General features: G+C 37.9%; 1 protein-coding gene across 2 annotated transcripts in view; it reads left to right on the top strand.

Moving 5' to 3' along the window:
• SCN7A (sodium voltage-gated channel alpha subunit 7) overlaps nucleotides 1-25600 on the top strand; it is a 105425-nt gene that overhangs the window by 39759 nt on the left and 40066 nt on the right. For both annotated transcript variants that reach the window (XM_060177771.1, XM_060177770.1), the window contains 5 exons: nucleotides 3880-4021; nucleotides 8232-8438; nucleotides 21008-21104; nucleotides 22764-23002; nucleotides 24083-24256. In XM_060177771.1, coding sequence (XP_060033754.1) covers nucleotides 3880-4021; nucleotides 8232-8438; nucleotides 21008-21104; nucleotides 22764-23002; nucleotides 24083-24256 — 859 coding nt within the window. The remainder of the gene's footprint in view (nucleotides 1-3879; nucleotides 4022-8231; nucleotides 8439-21007; nucleotides 21105-22763; nucleotides 23003-24082; nucleotides 24257-25600) is intronic.

The following is a 25600-nucleotide window of genomic DNA, read 5'->3' on the forward strand; positions in this document are numbered from 1 at the left end:
ACAGTTTTGAACTATCAGTCACATTTTACAGAAAGAAAAAAAAAAAGCAACAACAGATCAGTTAAATAACTAGCAAGACCAAAAAAATTAGTAAATGATAGAGCTAAGACTTAAATAAGGATCTAATGCTTTCAATGTGACCCAGAGATAATAAGAATTATCAAGAAATCACAGGCCAGGAAGTGATGCAACTGGTGAAGCCCACACATTATAGTACTTAAGAACCTAGGTTCAAGCCCCCAATCAGCAGGGGGCTTGGTGATTGGTGAAGCAGGGCTGCAGGTGTTTCTTTGTCTCTTTCCCTCTCTCTCCCCCTCCCCACTTAATTTCTGTCTGTTTCTATCCAACAATAAATAAATAAACTTTTTAAAAGGAAATTAAAAAGAATTATCAAGAAATCCAATATAGCCTTTACCTTGGTTAGAAGACTTTGAAGAAAAGAACATTAAACTTGTGCTGTTATTTCATTTATATCTTTGTAAAACTTCATGTTTACAAATTATGCTAACACAGCTCTTGATAGTCTTTAAATAGTATATAGAAAAATCTTTAAGTGACATTGCAAAGTTATATAATTGACAATGGAGGGTTAAGGAATAAGGTATAAGATGCTTAGCAATGCTTTACGCACAAAATTTTTGTGTTACTTTTCTGAGATGGGGTGATTTGATATTTGTAGAATCAGTTCTTTCTCAGGTTCTGGAGCTCATACTGACAAGACTGTCATGCCCCCATGCATGTGATTGAATTATTTAGCTTAGTTATATTCAGGTGAAGTAGACATTTTTTTTTTTTGTCCAGCTATTGATGGGCTGCTATTCTGTCCTCAAGTCCAAATTGAGGATACATACCATTGTGTCTCTCTCATACCCACTAGGTCATTTTATGAGCATGCCAAATTCATACTGAAGATGCATGGTCATGGTTAGTATCCATGTATAGTGAAGATAACTTGTCAGAGATAGTCACAAAACAACAATGTATTTTAAGTAAAACAAAACAAACAAACAACAACAACAATAAAAAACAGTACAATGTATCACCAGTAGCCATCGTAGATTGTTGTTAATACATGGTAAACTATTACAAACGGGACTGTCTTAAGATGAGGACAGAGAGTGGAGGGATTATTCAGGCCATGGTACATGAAGAGCTATATATGCTTAAGTTGGAGGAGGAAGTGTTTCTGCAACCACCTGCCATGGAGAGATGAGAAATGGTACATGCATATCAACAACTGTACTGTAAACCATTAAGCCCTCAATAAAATTATTTTAAAAAATAAAAAAGGGGAGTCAGGCAGTAGGTCAGCAGGTTAAGTGCACGTGGTACAAAGCACAAGGAGCAGTGAAAGGATCCCTGTTGGAGCCCCTGGATCCCCACCTGCAGGGGAGTTGCTTCATAGGTGGTGAAGCAAGTCTGCAGGTTTCCATCTTTCTCTCCCCCTCCCTGTCTTCCTCTCCTCTCTCCCCCTCCCTGTCTTCCTCTCCTCTCTCCATTTCTCTCTGTCCTATCCAACAATGAGGACAACAATAATAACCACAACAATAAAACAACAAGGGCAACAAAAGGAAATAAATAAATTTTAAAAATACAAAAGAAAAATTCATTTGTTCAGATACCATGGGTCAATTTAGCAAGGCTCAATGTACAAGTACTTTCTAAACTTCTGTTTGTATCACATTTGATAATCACTAATATATATCCAAAACAAATCACAAGTAAAGCAAAAGAAAAGTACACAAAGTATGTAAAGGGAAGCACAATTGTCCTGGATTATACTGTGATAAATAACCATCACATGGGAACTTTATGGAACTATACCCCTATTATTATATAACTGTGGAAATCAATATAAACTCACTAATAGAAAATGAAAACAAATAACCACCACAAAGAAGCTGCAGTAGATAAAAATATGAAGACTATATGAAAGAACACAAAAAGAATGTCTTTTAAACATTATATTCTTTTATGAAATCTTATTTATTTACTGGTAGAGACAGCCAGAAATAATGGGGTGAAGGAGAGAGAGAGAGATGAAGAGAGAAAGAGAAAAACCTGCAGTACTATTTCACCACTTATGAAACTATCTCCCTGCAAGTGGGGACCAGGAGCTCAGACCTGGCTCCTTGCGCATTGTAATTTGTGCGCTCAATTAGGTGCACCACTACTCAGGTCTTAAAAAGATATTAAGAAACTTCAAATACAAGCAGAAGAGGAAAATGCAAAGTGAAACTTGGACTAGGTGGGGCATATTGCATCAAAGCAAAAGACTCTGGAGATATGTGAGCTATTGAGAGGGTATTAAAGGAGCCTTGATGGTTCCAGATGCTAACATGATGCCAACTAGACTTCCCTGGGCAGATGACCCCACCAATGTGTCCTGGAGCCCCACTTCCCTAGAGCCCTGCTCCACTAGAGAAATAGAGAGAGACAGGCTGGGAGTATAGATCTACCTGCCAATGCCCATGTTCAGCGGGGAAGCAATTACAGAAGCCAGACCTTCCACCTTCTGCACCCCATAATGACCCTGGGTCCATGATCCCGGAGGGATAAAGAATAGAAAAATTGGGGCCAGATGGTGGTGCACCTGGTTGAGCGCACATGTTACAATGCTAAAGAATCTAGGTTTGAGTCCCTGGTCCCCACCTGCAGGGGGAAAGCTTTACAAGAATTGAAGCAGTACTGCAGGTGTCTCTCTGTCTCTCTATCACCCTTTACTCTTGATTTCTGGCTGTTTCTACCCAGTAAGTAAATAAAAATAATTAAAAAAATTTAAAAAGAATAGGAAATCTATTTTTTTGGGGGGGATGGGATATGGAGTTTTGGTTGTGGGAATTGTGTGGAGTTGTACTCCTCTTATCCTATGATTTTTTGTCAGTGTTTCCTTTTTATAAAGAAAAATTTTAAAAAAGAACCATCATTAAAGTATTAAAGCTGGTCTCTTGCCCTAAATAAATAAATTAGCCTTGAGGTATTGATTTACCCATATGTCAACAACCATACTCTAAACTATTAACCCCCAAATAAAATGGAAAAAAAGAATAATCTTATGTTTTTAAGTACATGTACCCCCAAATAAAATGGAAAAAAAGAATAATCTTATGTTTTTAAGTACATGTATCACTTATATGTTACTATTACTATCACAATTTGTGGGGAGGGGTTAGCTGGACTTTCACACGTGTAATTTTGGTATTTTAGGGTACTTCCTTTTTTCATTTCAATAGACACAGAGCAATCCAGGAGGTGATACAAAAGTTAGGATACTGAATTTACAAGCATGAGTTCCAGAGTTCCTGTGCCAGGGTGGTGCTCTGGTTCTCTCTCTCTCTTTCCTTCTCTCTCATAAATCAATCAATCAATCAGTCAATCACATTTCCAGATGATCCTTAGGTATCATAGCCTCTCCATATGGTGTGGAGTTGGGGTTGGATGTATGCATGTCTCACCTACCTAATAAGCTGTCTTTTGGGTCCTGTTTACCAATCACTGATGTAATGAATAAATGCTTTTGACCCTTAAATAATGTACTTAAAGTACTTGAGATGAGATATTTTGAAAGTTATGTTTTCCTACTAAAGTTTTATTTTTATAACTTATGCTTCTACCTTTTCAAGGGGAAGTATTGTGTAATAGAAAAATCATTAACACAAAAGCCCTGTGAGATCTCTTTTCTTTTAGTTGAATCAACCCTTTCCACTGTGTAAAGTTAAATGAGACTCATTTGTGGCTTTTAGTTGGGGGTTATCCTAGAGACTACTTCCTATGAGGGAGAGAGCCCTTTGTTTATTGTTCATGATCTCTATACATAAGATTTGAGGATAATGTGAAAGTTTCCAAAGTGTAAGCAAGTTTTCTTTCCTTTGTTTTTAGTCAGTGTCCTGAAGGATATGTTTGTGTAAAAGCTGGCTTAAATCCTGATGATGGCTATACAAATTTTGACAACTTTGGCTGGGCCTTACTTGCTCTATTTCGATTAATGACACAGGATTTCCCTGAAGCACTTTATCACCAGGTAAGAAAAGAGAAAATATTTCTTGCATTTCCGAATGGTGTTATGACTGTTAACCTTCTAAAAAATGGTCAAAAGAGTTTGTTCTTCAAACAAATAAATAATATTAATAAGCCCAAAAGAAAGAAAAATAAAAGAAAAAGAAAGCTTTGATAAAAGCAATCTGGAATGACAGAGGTGAAATTACAATTGAAGAAAGGGAGAAATAATACAAAGAATCATGAGTGCAATATGAACACCTCTATGCAAATAAATTAGTCAACATAGACGAAATGGGTAAGTTTCTAAAATTGTACCAGCTGCCAAACTTAAACCAAGAGGAAGTTGGTAGCTTACACAGACCAATCTCTAATACAGAATTGAACAAGTAAATCAACAAGTAATCAAAAGTCTCCTCAGGAATTAAAGCCCAGGTCCAGGTGGTTTTACCAGTGATTTCTATAAGACTCTCAGAGAACTAACACTGGTTGTCCTCAAACTCTTCCAGAATAATCAAAGAGGTGAAGCCATTTACAAATACATTCTATGAGATTACAATTGTATTAATTCCTAAAGAAGGACTAAACAAAATCTTGGCAAATCAAATTCAACAACAAATCAAGAGAGTAATTCCCCAAGACCAAGGGAGTTCATTCCTGGGAAACAAGGATGGCTGGACATTTGTAAATCAATGTAACCCACCATATCAACAAAAAGGAAGATAAAAGCCAAGTAATTATATCAATTAATGAAGAAAAGGTATTTGACAGGGGTCAGGCGGAGTTATATCTGGCTAAGTGCACACATTCCACAAAGATCCGGGTTCAAGCCCCTGATCCCACCTGCATGCAGGGGGAAATCTTCACATGTGGTGAAGCAGGGACTTGAACTGATACACAAGAACTTGCAAAAATAAATAAATAAATAAATACATAATTTAAAACAAACAAACAAAAAAGAACAGACAGATTCTAAGACTTGAGAAAACTATGTTGGTTATCACTGAGAGGTGGAAGGGTGGGGACACAGAACTTTGGAGGTAGGTGTGGTGTGGATCTATGCCCAGTAATCCTACAGTCTTGTAACCCACTATAATCGCGCACGCGCACGCGCACGCGCAGGCACAGGCACAGGCACAGGCACAGGCACATGTAAAAGAAAGAGCCTCAGGGTTTTACGGCTGCTTCTTGGTCAAACCTGTGACTCTTTTCCTGAAGAGGGTTGTGGGCAGCTCTAAACCTTCCTTCAGGAAAGGCCTGATGGTTAATGAATAAAGATTCACAAATCTCATTAGTGCAGGGGCTGGCAAGCTGGGAGCAAGCTGTCAGCTGGAGGGAGACTCCAGTATTATGCCAATCACAGGTGATTGATTGGTGGTTATAGTCATATGCTATCATGAAGGAGAAGCCAGCCTTATGATTGGCGTGTAGGGGATATATATTTGAGATGATGGTGGTGGTTTCTATGACATTTTCATTTATCAGGACAAAGTGTGAGTCTTCTCTTAGGCAGAGAACACCTATAGAAGTATTAAGCTTGAAGATGGTCTTCTTCACATGCAATGCTTGTGGTGAGTCTGTGAAGAAGGTCCAGGTGGTGAAGCATGTGTCAGTGCGCCTGCACTGCTAGTATCATTAGTGCCTGGACAGGGGGAAGGACTTCTGGCAGGATGACTATAAAAACCATATGAAGTGCATCAGCAAGGACCGGAAGTCTGGGAGCAAAGGCTGTGAGGGAAACCACACAAAGGGGTTGTCAAGCAGCATGTATGGGTGCAGAAAATTAACGACTTAATGAAAAGACCCCACATCAGTCCAAAAATGAGGGACTGTTTACTGAAAAGTCAGTGATAACAAAGGGTTAAAATTCCAGAATTGGATGAAGAACATTTTCAAGATTTAAAACAAATCTCTTCTGGAGCAAGTGTAGGATGTCCTCTCTGAAGCGTCCAGTAGTAAACCAGCCAACAGCAAAGGGCCCAAGCAAAAGTTGCAGGGCCTCAGGACTAAGGGACAAAACAAACAGAAACCCCTACCAAGGCCCCAGCCTCCAAAGCCCATGAGGTCACTGAAAAGCAAAACAAAACAAAAAAACAGACAGGCAGGTGATGTGGAAGAAGTGCGAGCAGGAAGGAGAAGGAGCTTAAGGTAGAAAACTGCCAGGAGTACACCAAAATCCTGAAGTCCCCTAATCACAGAGAGGGTCAAGGGTATGGAAGAAAGGATAAGAACAAGAGTAAGGGCTCAAAAAAGAAGAACCAGAGTGAGCAGGCCCAGGACAGGGCCATGGTCCAGAAAAGAGGAGGCAGAAGCACTCCCAAGTCGAAACAGAGTCACAGAACATGTACTACACATGAGAGCCTGGAGACACAGAAGCAGAGAACCTTGAAGAGGACCCCAAAAAGGCCCTGGCACAAGATAACTGGAAGGAAATGATCCAAGAAGTTCAGAGGCAGGCCCTTGACAATCAGATCACAGTAAAAAAAAAAAAAAAAAAAAACTGAGGAAAAAAGTTTTAGTTCTTATTGTCTTGTGACAAACGACTATCAGATCAGAACTCCTGGTCATGATCAGCAAGAACCACTGCTGTTTGGAAAACATCATAATGAAAACTAATAGCTCTTACTTTGGTTCTGAACGTTTATTTTTAAGTTTAGTATGTTTTTGGTAGAACTTTGATGTGAAAATAAAGCATGTATTTTGTCTAAAACTAAAAAAAATTAATAATGAAACAATGGTCAAAATGTGAGGTAGTTTATTTAATTACAATGATTTATTTTATCAGAGCACTACTTGACTTTGGTTTGCAGGGATTAAATTTGAAATTTCAGAGCCTCAGGCATAAAAATCTTTTACATAGCCATTATGTTATCTCCTCCACCCAGTTAATTTTTTTCTTTTTTCTCTTCTTTCTTTCTTTCTTCCTTTTTTTGCCTCCAGGGTTATTGCTGGGGCTCAGTGTGAGTCCACTGCTCCTGGAGGATATTTTTTTCTCCTTTTATTGCTCTTGTTGTTTTATCATTGTTGTGGTTATTATCATCATTGTTATTGATGTTGTTGTTGGATAGGACAGAGAGAAATGGAGAAAGGAGGGGTAGATAGAGAGGGGGAGAGAAATATAGACACCTGCAGACCTGCTTCACCACTTGTGAAGCGACGACCCCCCCCTGCAGGTGGGGACCTGGGGGCTCGAACCGGGATCCTTGCACCTTGTTTTTTGTGCTTTGCACCATGTGCACTTAACCCGCTGTGCTACTGTCCGACCATCCACTCCCAATTAACTAATTTATTTATTTATTTATTTATTCCCTTTTGTTGCCCTTGTTTTTTTTTTTTACTGTTGTAGTTATTGTTGTCATTGTTGGATAGGACAGAGAGAAATGGAAAGAGGAAGAGAAGACAGAGTGGGGGAGAGAAAGACAGACACCTGTAGACCTGTTTCACCGCTTGTGAGCGACTCCCCTGCAGGTGGGGAGCCAGGGCCTGGAACCGAGATCCTTCCGCTGGTCCTTGTGCTTTGCGCCACCTGCGCTTAACCTGCGGCGCTACTGCCCAACTCCCCCGCCCCAATTTAATTTTTATGGAAAGAAAATGAATACAGAAGAAAGAATTATTGAATATCAAACTGTACCTGTACCCACATATGGTTCTAATTAATTAATTGATAATTACCAGGAAGTCACTGCTTTTGGCAAATTTCCTTCAGATTGAGAAAGTAGGATAGAGAGAAGAATAAGAGAATACCAAAGCTATCTTCAGTGTGTGAGGACTTGAGGTCTCCAACGCAGTTTGTTCTCAGGGCAAAGTAGGTACCTTTCTAAGTGAGATTCCTTTCCAGTATACTATCAGTATATTTTAATCTTTGAAATAATTTTACGAGGTTGGTTTTTCCTACCCATACATGTGTATGCACACATGCACACTCAGGGACATGTTTTTTACTTTAATGTTTTTTCTATAATGAAAACAAAAGTCAAATGCTCACCCGAATTAATTAAATTGTCAAAGTCTTCCTTTGGTTTGTAATTAATTCAGTACCTTACATTTATGCCTAGATTTAAAGAATTTGTGTTTAATTCTCAAGGTAGAAGCAGTGTTTAGACTAGCTCGTGATTACTTTCCTTTTGTATTTTAAGTATTTGTATAACAACGTTACCTTTTTTCATTTTTAAAAAGATAATACAAGAAGGCAAATAAAATACTCCTTTTTTGACATGCTTTCCACCTCTCCTTAGATTCTGTATGCTTCTGGGAAGATCTACATGATATTTTTTGTTGTGATAAGTTTTTGGTTTGCCTTTTATTTGGCAAGTTTGTTCTTGGGTATCATTGCTAAAGCCTATGAAGAGGAAAAACAAAAGGCTGCAGAGAAAGCTAAGAACATTGAACCAAAATTTCAACAGACTTTTAAAGAACTTCAAGAAGGAGATGAAGCTGCAGAGGTATGCTTCTTTGATGGTTTTTAGGATCGCAGAATGTGGCTTATCTTCCTAAGGTGTCAGTATATAGTGCTTTCTACTAGATGTTCCATATCTGTACGGGGGGACTTGATGAGAAGATCAAATGGGATGTATTTAAAAAAAAAAAACACTTTTGCTATTTAATGTTTCTCCTTGAGTGCACTGTAGTGAAAGTGAACACTATTTAAAAAATTAACAATTAAATATATGTGAAAAAAATTGTTCTAAAATGTATTTATTTCTATTGCTGATAAACTATGGCTATAAAACTATGGCTATACTATTTTTTCAAATTGATTTTTCTTAATGCAGGCAAATAGTAGTCCAACATGCTTCAGGCAGCGCATCACAATTAAGTTTTCTGTGTTTAACTAAAATGTGGTAAGTGCTTTTAGAACTTATGAACCAGCAAAATAGTTCACTTGAATAGTGTGCTGCTATACCATGCTGTGATCAGATTTGACCTTGTAACCCATCACATTGAAGAAACTTCAGCGCTTTGGTCTCATTCACTCTCTGTCTCTTTCTAGAAAAAAAGTAATCCCTGAGCTGTGAAGTCCTAATGAAAGTAAAATAAATTAGGAAGTACTGAAAGACTAAACAATATAATCTTGAAGTTGCAAAAGTAGGAAAATCACTTTATTGGCCTTCTGGGTCTCCAAAGCGGAAATACACTGTGCAGCATAATATAGGAAAGACTTAAATCCATGAACCTTTTAAATGCATAATAATAAATCTAATAAAATTTTAACTCTATTTGAAATTATTTCTGTGTTTGGTTGAATACATATTTGGATGTTTAGCCTTCTAGCCCTGGTCTATGAATATAAAAATACTGATAGAGATAGCATTAATGTTGTTTAATTTCTAAAAATAGAAATAGTTTCATATGAGTTCTAAAAGGACAAAGAGATCCAGAAAAGGAGAAGTAACTGTATTATGTCCTTCATGACTTGGAAATGCAATACCTATTTTTCTGACTTTTAGTAAATGGAATATATGTATATATATATATATATATATATATATATATATATATATATTAGAAAGGTTCTATACCTAGGACCTTCTAACATAGAGAGGTTAAAAGGAAAAATGTAAACAACCAAGTTATATTCTGGCTTTCATTGGAATGTGTAGAAAATGGGACTAAGAGACTCAATATTAAAGACTTCTGAGTCAAAAAGGGGAAAAACTTAACTTGTCTGCATATATAATCTTTCTACTAGGTTATGTTCAGTCAAGAACATGTGGAGATACCATTCTGTACTAAACACTGAATGGCATGCTGTAAGATACTAAATGGCTAGTTATTGGTAATACTGTGTTTATGAGGTTCATAGCATGAATACCACTGAAACAAGCAGCAATTATAGGCAATATGAAGAAAACATGTATAAAAGAGTCTATTGAGTGTAGCTATTATGTCATCCATGAGTAAGTTACAGGAAAAATAAAACACAAAAGCTTTCTATCTCCAGAAATGAGTCTGGGGTCCTTAAGACTGAACAACTGCAGCCTGCATAGTTTGTGGAATGGGTAATTTGTTTTGAAGTGGCATTTCAAATTTCAAGAGCTATACACAAATGAACCCTAGAGAACAATGTCTCTTTTATCCCAGATGAGATGCCCTATTAATTCTGCTTATGAAGACCTTGGATTATTTCCTGATTTCCCAACATCTCCATTCATTTGACAGCTCTGGATCACATACAGCCTCTCTGATTTTAATTAAAGTCTTTCAAGTATAAAGGATTTCTTTTCCTGGAAGAGTACTAGAACATTTTGTCATGCATAAGTTTTCTGAAAAGTGAGAGTGAAAAATATTGCAGTTTTAAAGGTTTATTTCTTATTTTTATGTATATGTAAGAAAACATCATGAGAAGTCTATGTGAATGGTGGATCTGATTTAAGATGAGCAGATCCTAATTCCAATGCTGTGTTACCAGTAGATGACTTAGATGTTGGAGAGCTTCAACTGCAAATTGTCTCTATGCTAAAATGTCAGCATCTGCCATACCAGCTACATCTATTCAAAAGTAGTCTTATTTATTTGCCCCTAGTTAACAAAGATATAAATATTATTCTTTGTGTCTGTCCAATATAAAAAATATTAGGAACTCTGATATAATATTGTCTACTCACTGACTCATTGATACCTTTTATTTTAACTGCTACTAAGGTTATCATTAGGGCTCAGTGTAAAATGAACCCACTGCTTATTTTTGATAGAGACAGAGAAATTTAGAGGAGAAAGGTAGGTGGAGACGATGAGAGAGAGAGAGAGAGAGACGCCTATAGCACTCTATTCTTACTCATGAATCTTTCCTTCTGCTGATGCGGGCTAAGGGTGTGAATCCAGGTCCTTGCACATTATTTACAAGGTGAAAACCATTGTGTGTGCTCTACCAGATGTGCCACTGCCCAGACTTGCCATGGAAATCCTTTTAGAGTCTAAATTTGAATACACATGTTGCTTTGTTCATGGTTACAAGAAACATTTAGTGCCATACTTGTGATCTTTGTGAATGCATGGTTCTTGAAACATCTCATCCAATTTAGGTGTTTGTCTAATGTAAAGATTCTTTTAATGTTATTGCCACCAGAGTTATCTACCACTCCAGGCAGCCATTTTTAAAAATTTGTTTTTATCCTTATTCCCGTCCTTGGGCTTTGCACCATGTGCGGTTAATCTACTGTGCTACCACCTGGCCCCTTATATTGGCTTTTGTAAACCTCACTTCTCCCTTTAGGGATTCTAATACACAAGTCTTAGCAGTGTTTGGTGTGGTCTCAGAAAATTCACTTAGACTATTTCTCAAGCCACCATCTATTACATTTATTTCTTTTTCTTCTTTATTTGATAAGACAGAGACAAATTGAGAGGGGAGGTGAGATAGGGAGAGAGAAATAGAAATATAGCTGCAGCACTCGTTCACCACTTAAGAAGCTTCTCCTCACCCGCGGTGACTGGGGGCTTCAACTGAGTCCTTGTGCATAGTAATTTGTGTGCTCACCCAGGACTGCGGCTGGGTGCTCCCCATCTTTAATTTTGTGTAACCACATCAGCAAAACAGAGGATACCTTGGAAAGGACACATGGGAGATTAAAAAAAAAAAGTAATTCCTGGGAGTCAGAGAGTAGCACAGTGGGTTAAGCGCACGTGACGCAAAGCGCAAGGATTGCACTAAGGATCCCGGTTCAAGCCCCCAGCTTCCCACCTGCGGAAGAGTCACTTCACAAGCAGTGAAGCAGGCCTTTCTCTCCCCCTTGCTGTCTATCCCTCCTCTCTCCATTTCTCTCTGTCCTATCCAACAACAATAATAATAACTACAACAATAAAACAACAAGGGCAACAAAAGGGAATAAATATTTTTTAAAAAAGAAAAAAGTAATTCCTCTATGTAATTATCATATATATACATATATATGTCAAAGCATCCCTTTTAATCAATTTTATTTTATTCTATATTCTTATTATATTATATATTGGATATTCATCTTCAAGAATACACAATTTTTCTTGTATCAGTTATTTCCAAATTACCAAGTTAAGATATCCTCAATGAGTAAAATTAAGATATTACAGAAATACTGTTACTATTCTGTAGTTTTCCAGATGGATAATTGTAGTTTAATTTATTTGTAAAATGGAAATATTGATAAGAACATAGGATAAGAGGGGTATAATTTCACACAATTCCCACCACCAGAGCTCCATTTCCCTTCCCCTCCCTTGAAAGCTTTCCTTCTCTTTATCCTTCGGGAAGCAAGAACCCAGGGTCGTGATGGGTGCCAGAGGTGAGAGGTCTGACTTTAGATATTTTATTTTATAACAAACTATATATTTAATTATTTGTCAGATATGGATAAATACCACTAATATTCCCTAGTTATTACTCCTTATATAGTTGTTAGTTGTTACCATAGTATGAAATGATTTATTTAAATTGCATGTTATAAATTCATTTTCTAAATAATCTTTTTAAAAATATTTATTTTATTTATTTATTCCCTTTTGTTGCCCTTGTTTATTATTGTTGTAGCTATTATTATTGTTGTCGTTGTTGGATAGGACAGAGAGAAATGGAGAGAGGAGGGGAAGACAGAGAGGAGGAGAGAAAGATAGACACCTGCAGACCTGCTTCACCGCCTGTAAAGCAACTCCCCTGCAGGTGGGGAGCTGGGGTTCGAACCGGGATCCTTATGCCGGTCCTTGTGCTTTGCGCCACCTGTGCTTAACCCACTGCGCTACAGCCCGACTCCCTCTAAATAATCTTAAACCAGTATAGCATCTCCTGGAGTATATGGTGTATATCAAGTGTATAGACTGTAGAAAAGCCCTTAAATGTAATAATTAGCATTTTAAATATAGTTCTTAGAATAAACATTTATAAGGCGAAAACTTTTTTTTCTTTTTTATTTAAGAAAGGATTAATTAACAAAACCATAGGGAAGGAGGGGTACAAACTCCACACAATTCCACCACCCAATCTCCATATCCCACCCCCTCCCCTGATAGCCTTCCCATTCTCTATCCCTCTGGGAGCATGGACCCAGGGTCATTGTAGGTTGTAGAAGGTAGAAGGTCTGGCTTCTATAATTGCTTCCCCGCTGAACATGGGCATTGATTGATCGATCCATACTCCCAGTATGCCTCTCTCTTTCCCTAGTAGGGTGGGTCTCTGGGGAACCTGAGCTCCAGGACACATTGGTGGGGTCTTCAGTCCAGGGAAGCCTGGCTGGCATCCTGATGACATCTGGAACCTGGTGACTGAAAAGAGAGTTAACATACGAAGCCAAACAAAATGTTGAGCAGTTATGGACCCAAAGCTTAGAATAGTGGAGAGGAAGTGTTAGGAGGGTACTCACTGCAAACTCTAGTGTACTTCTGCTTTCAGGTATATATTTTGCAGTAGTTTACGGATACGTGTGAACATATGCTCTCTCTCACAGAAACTGGTGTATATCTAGGTTTTGGGACTTTGTTAGAAAGTGAATCACCTGAGATGGAATTAGAGTACACTATGAAAGGAAAGGTCTCACCTGAGTAATGACGCTGAAGGGTTTTCATTTCACATGTGAAGTCTCTGGACACAGTCTGAAGTGAAGCACGTTGAGGTGGCAATCGTTGGCGTTGGTTAGGTTGTGATCTGCAGATGCAATATTATTTGATATGGATTGGGAGAGGCATATGGGAAAGTGGGCCCTATCCAAGGGTTCTAGGACTGGGGGAAGTAGAGGCTCTATAGTGGAGATGTGAGGTTCCTGCTGTCTTAGGGTTCAAAAAGACAATCGATAGTTAATGTTATCATCACATTAATTGGTAATTGGGTTAACTTTTGAAAAGTCCTTTTGTTAGGGTTTGCTGTACAGTACCCAGTATCTTGTATATAGCTGTGCTATTGGCTGCTTCTGATCTACTTGGTCTAGGCTTTTGAGAGAGTCTGCATACCAATTACACAGCCTATATATTAAAAAGGTTCAATTTGTGTTTTGAAAAACTTTGAGACATACAATTAATTTCCCCCCTCTCATATTAATTAACTAGTGATTTATATGACCACATTTTACTAGGAGTGTACATAAACACCAATCCCACCACCAAAAGACTGTGACCTATCCATCCTACCCACTCCCACCCCCCCACTGGTCCAGGAAGCTGCATGTCTACCCCTCACCACAGGGTTTTTACTTTGGTGCTCTACTTACAATTTGGTCAGGTCCTGCTTTTAGTTTCCCTTTCAGATCTTCTTACTCAACTTCTGTTGATGAGTGGGATCATCCCATACTCATCTTTATCTTTCTGACTTAGCTCACTTAACATAATTCCTTCTAGCTCTGTCCAAGATGGGTCAGAGAAGGTGGGTTCATTGTTCTTGATAGCTGCATAGTATTCCATTGTCTATATATACCACAGCTTTCTCAGCCACTCATCTGTTGTTGGGTACCTGGGTTGCTTCCAGGTTTTAGCTATTATGAATTGTGCTGCTATGAACATAGGAGTACACACCTCTTTTTGGTTGGGTATTATGGAGTCCTTGGGGTATAACCCCAGGAGAGGAATTACTGGATCATATGGAAGGTCCATGTCTAGCCTTGTGAGAGTTTTCCAGACTGCTCTCCACAGAGGCTGGACCAATATACATTCCCACCAGCAATGTGAAAGGGTTCCTCTGTCCCCACAACCTCTCCAGCATTTGTTGCTGCTGTCCTTTTTGATGTATGCTATTCTTACAGAAGTGAGGTGGTATCTTAGTGTTTTCTTAATTTGCATTTCTCTGACAATCAGTGACCTAGAGCAGTTTTTCATATGTTTGTTAGCCTTTTGGATCTCCTCTGTGGTGAATATTTTGTTCATATCCTCTGCCCATTTTTGGATGGGGTCATTTACTTTTTTGGTGCTAAGTTTGCTGAGCTCTTTATATATTTTGGTGATTAGTTTCTTGTCTGATGGATGGCATGTGAAGATCTTCTCCCATTCTGTGAGGGGTCTCTCTGTTTGTTTAATAGTTTCTTTGGATGTGCAGAAGCTTTTCAATTTGATGTAGTCCCATTGGTTTGTTTCTGCTTTAGTCTTCCTTGCAATTGGGTTTGATTCATCAAAGATGTCCTTGAGGTGTAGGTGGGAAAGTGTTTTACCAATGTTTTCCTCTAAGTATTTGATTGTTTCTGGTCTGACATCTAGGTCTTTGACCCATTTGGAGTTGATTTTTGTTTCTGGTGAGATAAAGTGGTTCAATTTCATTCTTCTGCATGTTACAAACCAGTTTTCCCAGCACCATTCCCAGCACCAAGAGAGCCTCCTTTTTCCATTTAATTCTTTGGGCCCCCTTATCAAAGATTAGATGTCCAAAGGTGTGGGGATTTATTTCTGGGCTTTCAATTTTGTTCCACTGGTCTGTGTGACTATTTTTGTTCCAGTACCATGCTGTTTTGATGATGATGGCTTTATAATATAGCTTAAGGTCTGGGAGTGTGATGCCTCCATTTCTGTTTCTTTTCCTTAAGATGGTTTTGGCAATTCTAGGTGTTTTCATGTTCCAGATAAATGACTGTAATGTTTGTTCTGTTTTCTTAAAGAAGCTTGGTGGAACTTTGTTGGGTATTGCTTTAAATTTGTATATGGCTCTGGGGAGAATATTCATTTTGATGATATTTATTCTTCAATCCATAAGCATGGGATATCTTTCCATTTCTTGGTATCAGTTTCTATTTCCTTGAGTAGTGACTCATAGTTTTCAGCATACAAGTCTTTCACTTCTTTGGTCAACTTTATTCCTAGGTATTTGATTGATTTTGCTGAAACAGTAAATGGGAGTGATTTCTGGATGTCTTCTTCTTCAGATTTAGTATTTGCATAAAAAAAGTCACTGATTTTTGTACATTGATTTTGTAGCCTGATACCTTGCTATATTGCCTAATAACTTCCAGTAGTTTTCTGCTGGATTCTTTAGGTTTTTCTATGTATACTATCATATCATCTGCAAATAGTGAGAGCTTGACTTCTTCCATTCCAATCTGTATTCCTTTGATTCCTTTCTCTTGCCTGATTGCAATGGCAAGAACTTCCAATACTGTGTTGAAGAGTAATGGTGACAGTTGACAGCCCTGTCTAGTGTCTGATCTGAGGGGGAATGCTTTCAGCTTCTGTCCATTGAGTATGATGTTGGCTGTAAGTTTGCTATATATAGACTCTACTATCTTGAGGAATTTCCCATCTATTCCCATTTTTTGTAGAGTTTTGAGCATGAATGGGTGTTGGATTTTGTCAAAGGCTTTCTCTGCATCTATTGAGATAATCATGTGGTTTTTGGATTTGCTTTTATTGATGTGGTGAATGACATTGATTGACTTATGGATGTAGAACAAGCCTTGCATTCCTGGGATGAATCAATCTTGGTCGTGATGAACTATCTTTTTGATATGTTGCTGTATCAGGTTGGCCAAGATCTTGTTTAATATTTTGGCATCTATGTTCATCAGAGATATTGGTAGTTTTCCTTTTTTGTTCTGTCCCTATCAGCTTTTGGTATCAGGGTGATGTTGGCTTCATAGAAGGTGGAAGGGAGTATTCCTGTTTCTTCAATCTTATGGAATAGCTTAAGAAGTATGGTATTAACTGTTTCCTGAAAGTTTTGTAGAATTCGTTTGTGAAGCCATCTGGTCCAGGACTTTTGTTGTTGGGGAGATTCTTAATAACGGTTTCAATTTCTTTGTCTTTGATTGGTGTATTTAGATTTTGTAGTTCTTCTTGGTTCAGTTTTGGAAGTGCAAAGGTTTCTAGGAATTGTTCCATTTCTTCCAGATTCTCTAGCTTGGTGGCATATAGTTCTTTATAGAAGTTTCGCAGGATTCTCTGGATTTCTGTGGTATCAGTTGTGATATCTCCTGCATCGTTTACAATTCTATTAATTTGAGTCTTCTCCCTTTTTTGTTTGGTGAGTCTGGCTAGGGGTTTGTCAGTTTTGTTTAATCTTTCAAAGAACCAACATTTGGCTTCATTGATCTTTTGTATGGTTCTTTTATTTTTGATGTTGTTTATTTCTGCTCTAACTTTATTGATTTCTGTCCTTCTGGTTGCTTTAGGGTTTTTGTTCCTCTTCCTCTAAGTCCTTGAGGTGTGCAGTAGGGTCATTCATTTGAGCTTCTTCTTGGTGTTTAATATGCGATTGTATGGCTATAAGTTTCCCTCTCAGTACTGCTTTAGCTGTGTCCCAAATATTTTGATAGGTTGTGTCTTCATTTTCATTTGTTTCCAGGAACATTTGAATTTCCTGCTTGAGTGAGTCTCTGACCCAGTGGTTCTTAAGGAGTATGTTGTTTAGTTTCCAAATTCTGTGACTTTTAATAATTTTCTGTTTGTTGTTAAATGTTAGTTTTACTCCACTGTGGTCTGAGAAGATACTTGGGATGATTTCAATGTTCTTGAATTTATTGATGCTGTCTTTGTGGCCTAACATGTGGTCTATCCTTGAGTATGTGTTATGTGGATTTGAAAATAAGGTGTATTCCAGTTTTTTGGGCTGAAGGACTCTGAAAATGTCCAAGAGGTCTAGTCTGTCAATCTCTTTATTCACTTCTCTTGTATCTTTGTTGGTTCTCTGCTTTGTTGATCTGTCTAAGTGTGAGAGTGGGCAATTGAAGTCTCCCACTATTATTGTATTGCTATTGATGTATTTTTGAAATTCTTTCAGTAAGTGCTTGACGTATTTAGATGGTCCCTCATTGGGTGCATAGATGTTAATAATTGTTAAGTCTTCTTGGCTGATTGATCCTCTAATTATTATGTAATGTCCCTGCCTATATTTTATTACTTTAATTTAAAATTTCTCGTGTCTGAGATGAGAATGGCTGTTCCTGCCCTTTTTTGTGGTCCATTAGCCTGTATGATAGTTTTCCATCCTTTCACTTTAAGTCTGTGTTTATCTTGTTGTGACAGATGTGAGTCTTGCAAGCAGCATATGGTTGGGTTATGTTTTCTGATCCATCCCCCCACTCTGTGCCTTTTGATGGGTGAGTTTAAGCCATTGACATTTATTGATATTATTGATTTAATGTATTCTAGTGCCATTATTCAAAAAATTTTTTTGTTTGCTCTGATATATTGCAAGTATTATAGTCATGTTCTTGTTTATAAGAGGTCTTTTAGAACCTCTTTCAGGGTCGGTTTGGTGATGGTTGCCTCCTTTAACTGTAATTTTTCTAAAAAGGTTTTGATCCCTCCATCTAGTTTGAATGAAAGTCTAGCAGGATATATTATCCTTGGTTGAAACCCTTTTTCATTCAGGGCTCGATAGATATCTTGCCATTCTCTTCTGGCTTTTAGAGTTTGAGTGGAGAAGTCTGCAGATAATCTTACGGGTTTTCCCTTGTATGTGACTTTTTGTTTCTCTCTTGCAGCCTTTAGGATCCTTTCTTTATCCTTACTTCTTCTCATTGTGACTATGATGTGTCTTGGTGTCTTCAGGTCTGGGTTGATTCTGTTTGGAACTCTCTGGGCCTCTTGAATTTTGATGTCCTTTCTGTTATTCAGGTCTGGGAAGTATTATTTCCTCTAGAATGTTTGCTTCCCCTTCCTCTCTTTCTTCCTCTGGCAGGCCAGTTATACGAATGTTACTTCTTTTGAGATCATCCCATATGTCTCTGTTGTTGTTTTCAGTGTCTCTCAATCTCTTTTTAAGCTCTTTCACTTCTTTCTTCATTTTCTCTAACTCATCCTCTGTCTGACTAATTCTGTTTTCTGCTTCTGTTAGTCTGCTTTCCCTTGCCTCAGCTTCTTTCTTCATTACAGCTATTTCAGCTTTCAGTTCTCTAATTGCCTCAAGATAATAAGTATTTTACTTGGGGGTCTCAAGTGTTGTTTCCCTAATACTGCCATTCCTTTCCTCCAATGTTGTTTTCATTTCTGTGATTAATAAGTTTATTATTGCTTGCATACTTTTCTTATCTATGATTACTTCTGGCTGATTTGTAGTTTCTTCTGGGCTCTTGTCTTCATTCATTGGAGTAGCAGTTTTATTTGCTTTTGACCTACCCTTTTTTTTTATTTATGTGTTTCTTTTTTATGCTCTGTTGTTCCTCAGTTGTGTCTTGAGTACAAGCAACACTGTACTAAATACCTTTATGACCATTGCACTCACCAACCTCAGGAATTACAGTAGCAACTGAAGCAAGTATTGCAGCAGTTTAATCACTTATCAGTTAGCCAAACAATTTCTCCAGTCCGTGAAAAAATAGTAACCAAATCCTAGTGAAGAAGAAAGAGAAAGAAAGAAGGATAGCAAGAATAGACAGTTATGCAAATCTACTATCCACTGTATATTCTAGGGGTAACAAGAGGGGAAAGGGAAGTAGAGCAGAGATACACACATAGAGAGTCCACTCTGAGTCAGATTTCTTCCCCAAAATAATTCACAAATTCAGAAAGGCAAAGAAGAAGGAAGGAAGAAGTGTATTACAAGATAAAAAAAAAAGAAAAATGAGACAAGAGAGAGAAAAGAGAAATGATAAGAAAAAGAGCTGTAATTAAAGAGCAGTAAAAGGAAAGTTTTTTTGATTACTTTATTTATTTATTTTTCCCCCTTTTTGTTGCCCTAGTTGTTGCAGCCTTGTTGCGGTTATTATTCCCATTGTTGATGTTGCTTTGTTGTTGGATAGGACAGAGAGAAATGGAGAGAGGAGGGGAAGACACAGAAAGGGGGGGAGAAAGATAGACACCTGCAGACCTGCTTCACCACCTGTGAAGCGACTCCCCTGCAGGTCGGGAGCCGGGGGCTCGAACCGGGATCCTTACGCCGGTCCCTGCGCTTTGCGCCACATGCGCTTAACCCACTGCGCCACCGCCCAACCCCCTGATTACTTTATTTTTAATTTAATTTTTTTAATTAGCTAGGAGGAAGAGGGAGGGGAGAGTCTGTAGAGGAGTTAGGAGTAATTAGACAAGTTCCTCCCACAATAGATAAGATGCCCACTATCCTAGCAATGAAAGATACTCTATGAGTTAATTCTGATCAACCTAAAGGGGGGGGAAAGATATATGCCTTTACATAATATTAATAATAAAATAGAGATAGAGCAGGGTAATAAAAAAAAAAACCCTTTCCCAGATTACCTCAAACCTCATGATCAGAGGCAGCTGATTGTTAAGAAAGAGAAAAAAAAAATTCCTCAGGACTAGACAAGGATAGCTGAAATAGACAGTTATGCAAATCTACTATCGACTGTATATTCTAGGGGTAGCTAAAGGAGGAAGGGAAGTTGAGCAAAGATGCCTGCAGTGAGAGTCCAACTCTGAGTCAGAATTCTTCCCCAAAATAATTCCCAAATGTGTATCAGTGAATTCAAAAAAGCACAGTGTTTGGTGGTGTGGGGGCTGGGGCCTGTGGCTTTGGAAGCTGTAGGATTAAGGAAGAAAGGATGACAAGAATGAGAAAAAGCAAAAAAAAGAAAGAGAGAGAAAAAAGAAAAAGATAAGAAAAAGAACAGTCATAAAAGAGCGGTGAAAGGAAAGAGTTTATTTATTTATTTATTTTTAATTATTTAATTAGTTATGCAGGGTGAGGTGGGGGAGGTTGGCTACTTAGAAAGAAAAATGGCCAGAGGTTTCAGAAGGGTATAGACTTAGAATGAATGATACGCCCTGGTGGGACAGGAATCTTGGTAAAGAAAGAAGCTCAGCAGGGGAGCCTGCTAGGAGCTGGTCCCCAGGGACTGGTTATGGGGGGGGGGAGGAGGTGTGCTTAATAATTTAATAGAAAAAAAATTTTTTCCTTTTTTTTTTCTACTCTATTTTTTAAGCCAAATTAAGTTATAGTCACCTCCTTGGTGTCACCACTAGGACCCCTTATTGACTGGCCTACTAAAGGCAGAAAATCGTACCGTTTCCAGAAGATGTGGTCAGAGCTCAAGCCACTAGTAGCTTCTTAGTCCACCATCTTCTGGGAACCTCCATGACGAAAACTTTTAAAAAGGAAATGAACCTTCTTATAGTTATAATAATGGATCTACAAATGGAGACGCTAGTATTATACTTAACTTTTTTTTTTTAGACAAAGAACACACAAATAGAAATGAAGAAAAGATCACCAACTTCAATGACTACTACTATGGATATGTCAGGTGATACTACTCTCAGACATGAAGAAGGTAAAATAAAAGATATCTATGTACTATAGTAGGTGCTATTTCTAAGATTTACGTTTAAAGAAAACCTGCAGATGCTTCACAACTTTGAAGATAATAATAATTAAAATATTAGTACAAACATAAGAGTATCATAATTAGGAATATGTTAAATTTCTTTCTATTTATTTTTATTGGTGATTTAATGTTGATTTACATGATGTTAACAGGGGTATAATGCCACACCTTTCCCACCACCAGAGTTCTGTGCCCCTGTTCCCTCCACTGAAAACTGCTTTAGTTCTCTCAAGATCACAGATATGGATTGAATGTTATTTCTACAATCTATCTATATTCATATATATTTGCCCTTTTTTTTTTTATGGGCCTGCCTTCTCTTCCTTTCAAATCCACACCTACTACTTCTAAGTGTCCTGCTTACTCTCCCCACTTCCCTTTTTATTCTTCTTTTCTCTCTCCAGACCCTGATAGAATTAGAGTTCAGAGCCTTCTGATTATCTTTCCCCCAACATTTACCCCTCTGGCAGTATGGACCAAAATTCTTTGTGGGGTACAGAAGGTGGAAGGTCTGGCTTTTGTAATTGCTTCCCTGCTGGACATGGGTATTGGCAGGTCGATCCATACCCGTAGCCTGTTTTTATCTTTCCCTAGTGGAATAGGACTCTGGAGAGGTGGAGTTCCAAGACACATTGGTGAGATCATCTATGCAGGGAGTTCAGGATGAAATCATAGTAGCATTGCAACTTGTTGGCTATGGTGTTGTGAGTTTCTGGAGAGATCCTGGCTGTATTTTGTTGGATTTTCAGGTGATTTTTCATTTTTTTGAAGTATTTTTTAAATATTTATTTATTTATTCACTTTTGTTACCCTTGTTTTATTTTTGTGGTTGTTACTGATGTCATCGTTGTTGGATAGGACAGAGAGAAATGGAGAAAGGAGGGAAAGACAGACAGGGAGAGAGAAAAATAGATACCTGCAGACCTGCTTCACCACTTGTGAAGTGATTCCCCTGCAGGAGGGGAGATGGGGCTTGAACCGGAATCCTTAAGCTGGTCCTTGTGCTTTGCACCATCTGCTCTTAACCCATTGCGCTACCACCCCACTCTCTCATTTTTTTTTCTAGTTTATCAGGAGTGTGATCTGAAACCACTCCAACTCCATAGCCACACCTCCCATTTTACATTTCTATAAGCATAATGTCTTAAACCTTGGAAAGTGTTATCAAAGAGGGCAATACATTTTCTTTGTGTAAAATAGAAATAGCATAAAAGTTTTAACTTCAGATGGGATTTTATACTACTATTATATTAAGGCCCTTCCTATATTTGTCTCTTCCACATATAAGCAGTAAGTCTTTCTATGTAAAATGTAGAAATGCAATATATATATATGTGTGTGTGTGTGTGTATTCTACATTTAATTCTTGAGGTATAGACATGTCTTATTATACAACATTTACACCATTTTCAACTGTTTCAGTCAGCATACATTGACAAAAGTAAGACAACTGACAAAACTGTTTTGCAATGTAAGATATTCCTTTAAAGTAATTCTAAATTAGAAGTCTGATTTCAGACATTTCTTTGCATGTAACTGTAAAGAACTCTATTATATAGAACTTAAACAATTTTCTAAATTTAACTTTTTATTCACATATTTCAGGCATTGAAAAACCCAGGAAGAAATGCCCATTGTTTTGGTATAAATTTGCTAAATCTTTTTTGATCTGGAATTGTTGTCCTTGTTGGTTAAAACTGAAAGATTTTGTCCATAAGATTGTAATGGATCCATTTGCTGATCTTTTCCTTGTCATGTGCATAATTCTAAACATCTATTTTTTGGCTTTGGAGCATTATCCAATGACTGTAGAAACCAGCAATGTTCTCAGCATTGGAAACCTGGTAAGGTTATCATTGTACATTATTTTCACTTGTGGTTTCAGCTTTTCTTTTGTGATATTTGCTTCTATTATTTTATTTTATAATTGAAAATGTTACAAATGTATAGTATGAGTATAGCCTGAAATGCTGTGTTCAGGCTTCTCACCCCACTCCCAATGCTAATTTGTAAGTATCTTTATTGTCGAGTAGATTTATAGTTAACTTTTTAATTCTGTTATTGAAATTTGGGATTCCTATTCACACAATAAAATAATTACTTATTTCCATTCCCTTTCCAAACATACCGTCTCACTGTCCCATCGCTCCTAGTTCAGAATAGGGTGAGAGTGACATAACACATAAACACTTCATGCAATTCCAGATACTAACTACAAATGTACCTGGCCCAGCCTGTGCTAACCATTTGTCTTGCCTTAAATTGGAGCTTATCATTTTGGTAAGGTATCTTTGAAATTCACCTGTGATTTTTTTTCATATACAATGTGAAAGCAAAATAAATTTCTGTAAGTTAGAAACAAAAGGCATATTCAAGTCAGTATATATTTTTCTTTAATTTTATTTGCTATTAGTGTAGCTTTGTTTAACTGTTAGTACTAATGTAAATAGCAAAATTAAAATATGTTTTCAATCATACATTTAATTGATTCCCAAACAGTTATTTAGATATTAATATCAATATAGCTCTTAGTTTTCATTAGCAAATTCCAAAGGTTTCTCTTTTTTTGCTACTAGAATTAATATATGTGTATATATATATGTATATATATCCATTCGTATAGAAAACGTTTTCTATAATTTAAAGTGTATTTCAAATTAAAATCTTTTTATTTTCAGATATTCTTTCATTTTCAGGATACATTTTATTAAAATAATTGAATCTCTTATTATACATTAGATATTTAAATAAATGTTCAGAAAGTATACACATTTATTATTGTAATACAGAGTCCAAAACTAATCAGACCTCAACAGAAGAGCTGTAAAGAATGTGACAATGAAAAATCACAGTATCTAGCTAATGAGGGTTTTGGTAGATTTATTGGGATCTTATTTTTATCCATATGCTTTTCTTTTACATAGGTTTTTATTGGCATATTTACAGCAGAAATGATTTTTAAAGTAATTGCCATGCATCCATATGAGTATTTCCAAATTGGCTGGAATATTTTTGATAGCCTAATTGTATTCCAAGGTTTAACAGAACTTTATCTAGCCAACATTTTTGGATTATCTGCTTTTCGAATATTAAGGCTGGTAAGTAGAAATTAAGACTTAGTTTTTATTGTATGAAAACTTATCTTAGTTTCTCAGACTAAAATAAAGTGGGCATAACAGTGATGGATATTGGTACTTGGGAGTACTGAATTCATTAATTTATCTGAACATATTTCAGAAACTGTCACCAGAAAAAGTAAGTATCGCCAGCGCTGTTGTCTGATCAAGGCATTAAAATAAGCTATTGGGGGTTGGGCGGTAGTGCAGCGGGTTAAGGCAGGAGGATCCCGGTTCAAGCCCCCGGCTCCCCACCTGCAGGAGGGTCGCTTCACAGGCGGTGAAGCAGGTCTGCAGGTGTCTGTCTTTTTCTCCCTCCTGTCAGTCTCCCCTCCTCTCTCAATTTCTCTCTGTCCTATCCAACAACAACAACAAGAACAGCAATGATAACAACAATAATGATGACAACAGGGGCAACAAAGCGGGGGAAAAAATGCCTCCAGGAGAAGTGGATTCGTAGTGCAATTCCAATTAATTCTATCCCCTCTGAAGATTCCTACAGGCGCTTCCGCCAAGCCATCTTCAAAGCAGCTTCCCAAGCCATTCCTCGTGGGAGACGTGCTAACTATACGCCTTGTCTTGATGCTGAATGCGAGCAACTACTAAAGCAGTATGATGAGTCGGGCGACCCAGATGTGGCTGACCATCTCATTGCCTCCCTGGATGCAGCACGCCAAGCCCGCTGGCAACAACTCACGGAAAGTCTGAACTTCACCCACTCAAGTAGGAAGGCCTGGAAGCTTCTTCACAGACTGGGTGCCGGTAGCCAACGCCCTCCTGTCTCCCATCCTCCCGTATCTCCAAACTCAGTGGCCAGTCACCTAACTCAAGTTGGATGTGCTAAGATCGACCCAGTCTGGAAAAGAGAAATTTCCCATGAGTGGTCATCCCACTTCTGGTTATCTTGTCCATCTCCAAAACTCTCTCCCTTTACACTGTCTGAACTGGAAGACGCTTTGAAGAGGGTTAAACCGGGAATAGCTGCTGACTATGATAACATCACCCCAGAACTCATTCTTAACCTGGGCCCCGCGGCAAAGAAGTGGCTCACTTCATTCCTGTCCCACATCTTGGAATCTGAGTCTATGCCCAAAGTTTGGCGTCATGCTAAGATTATAGCAGTTTTGAAACCAAAGAAAGACCCAACACTGGCCGCCAGCTATAGACCAATTTCTCTCCTCTCCGTGTGTTACAAACTCCTTGAGAGGCTGCTTCTGTCACCTATTTCTCGTCTTACAGAGAAATTCCTATCACCCACCCAAGCTGGTTTCCGCCCAGGAAGATCTACCTGCGAACAAGCCCTGGCCCTCTCAACTTACACTGAAA

This window comes from Erinaceus europaeus, chromosome 18 (genome assembly GCF_950295315.1).
Source record: "Erinaceus europaeus chromosome 18, mEriEur2.1, whole genome shotgun sequence".
Classification (NCBI taxonomy): Eukaryota; Metazoa; Chordata; class Mammalia; order Eulipotyphla; family Erinaceidae; genus Erinaceus; species Erinaceus europaeus.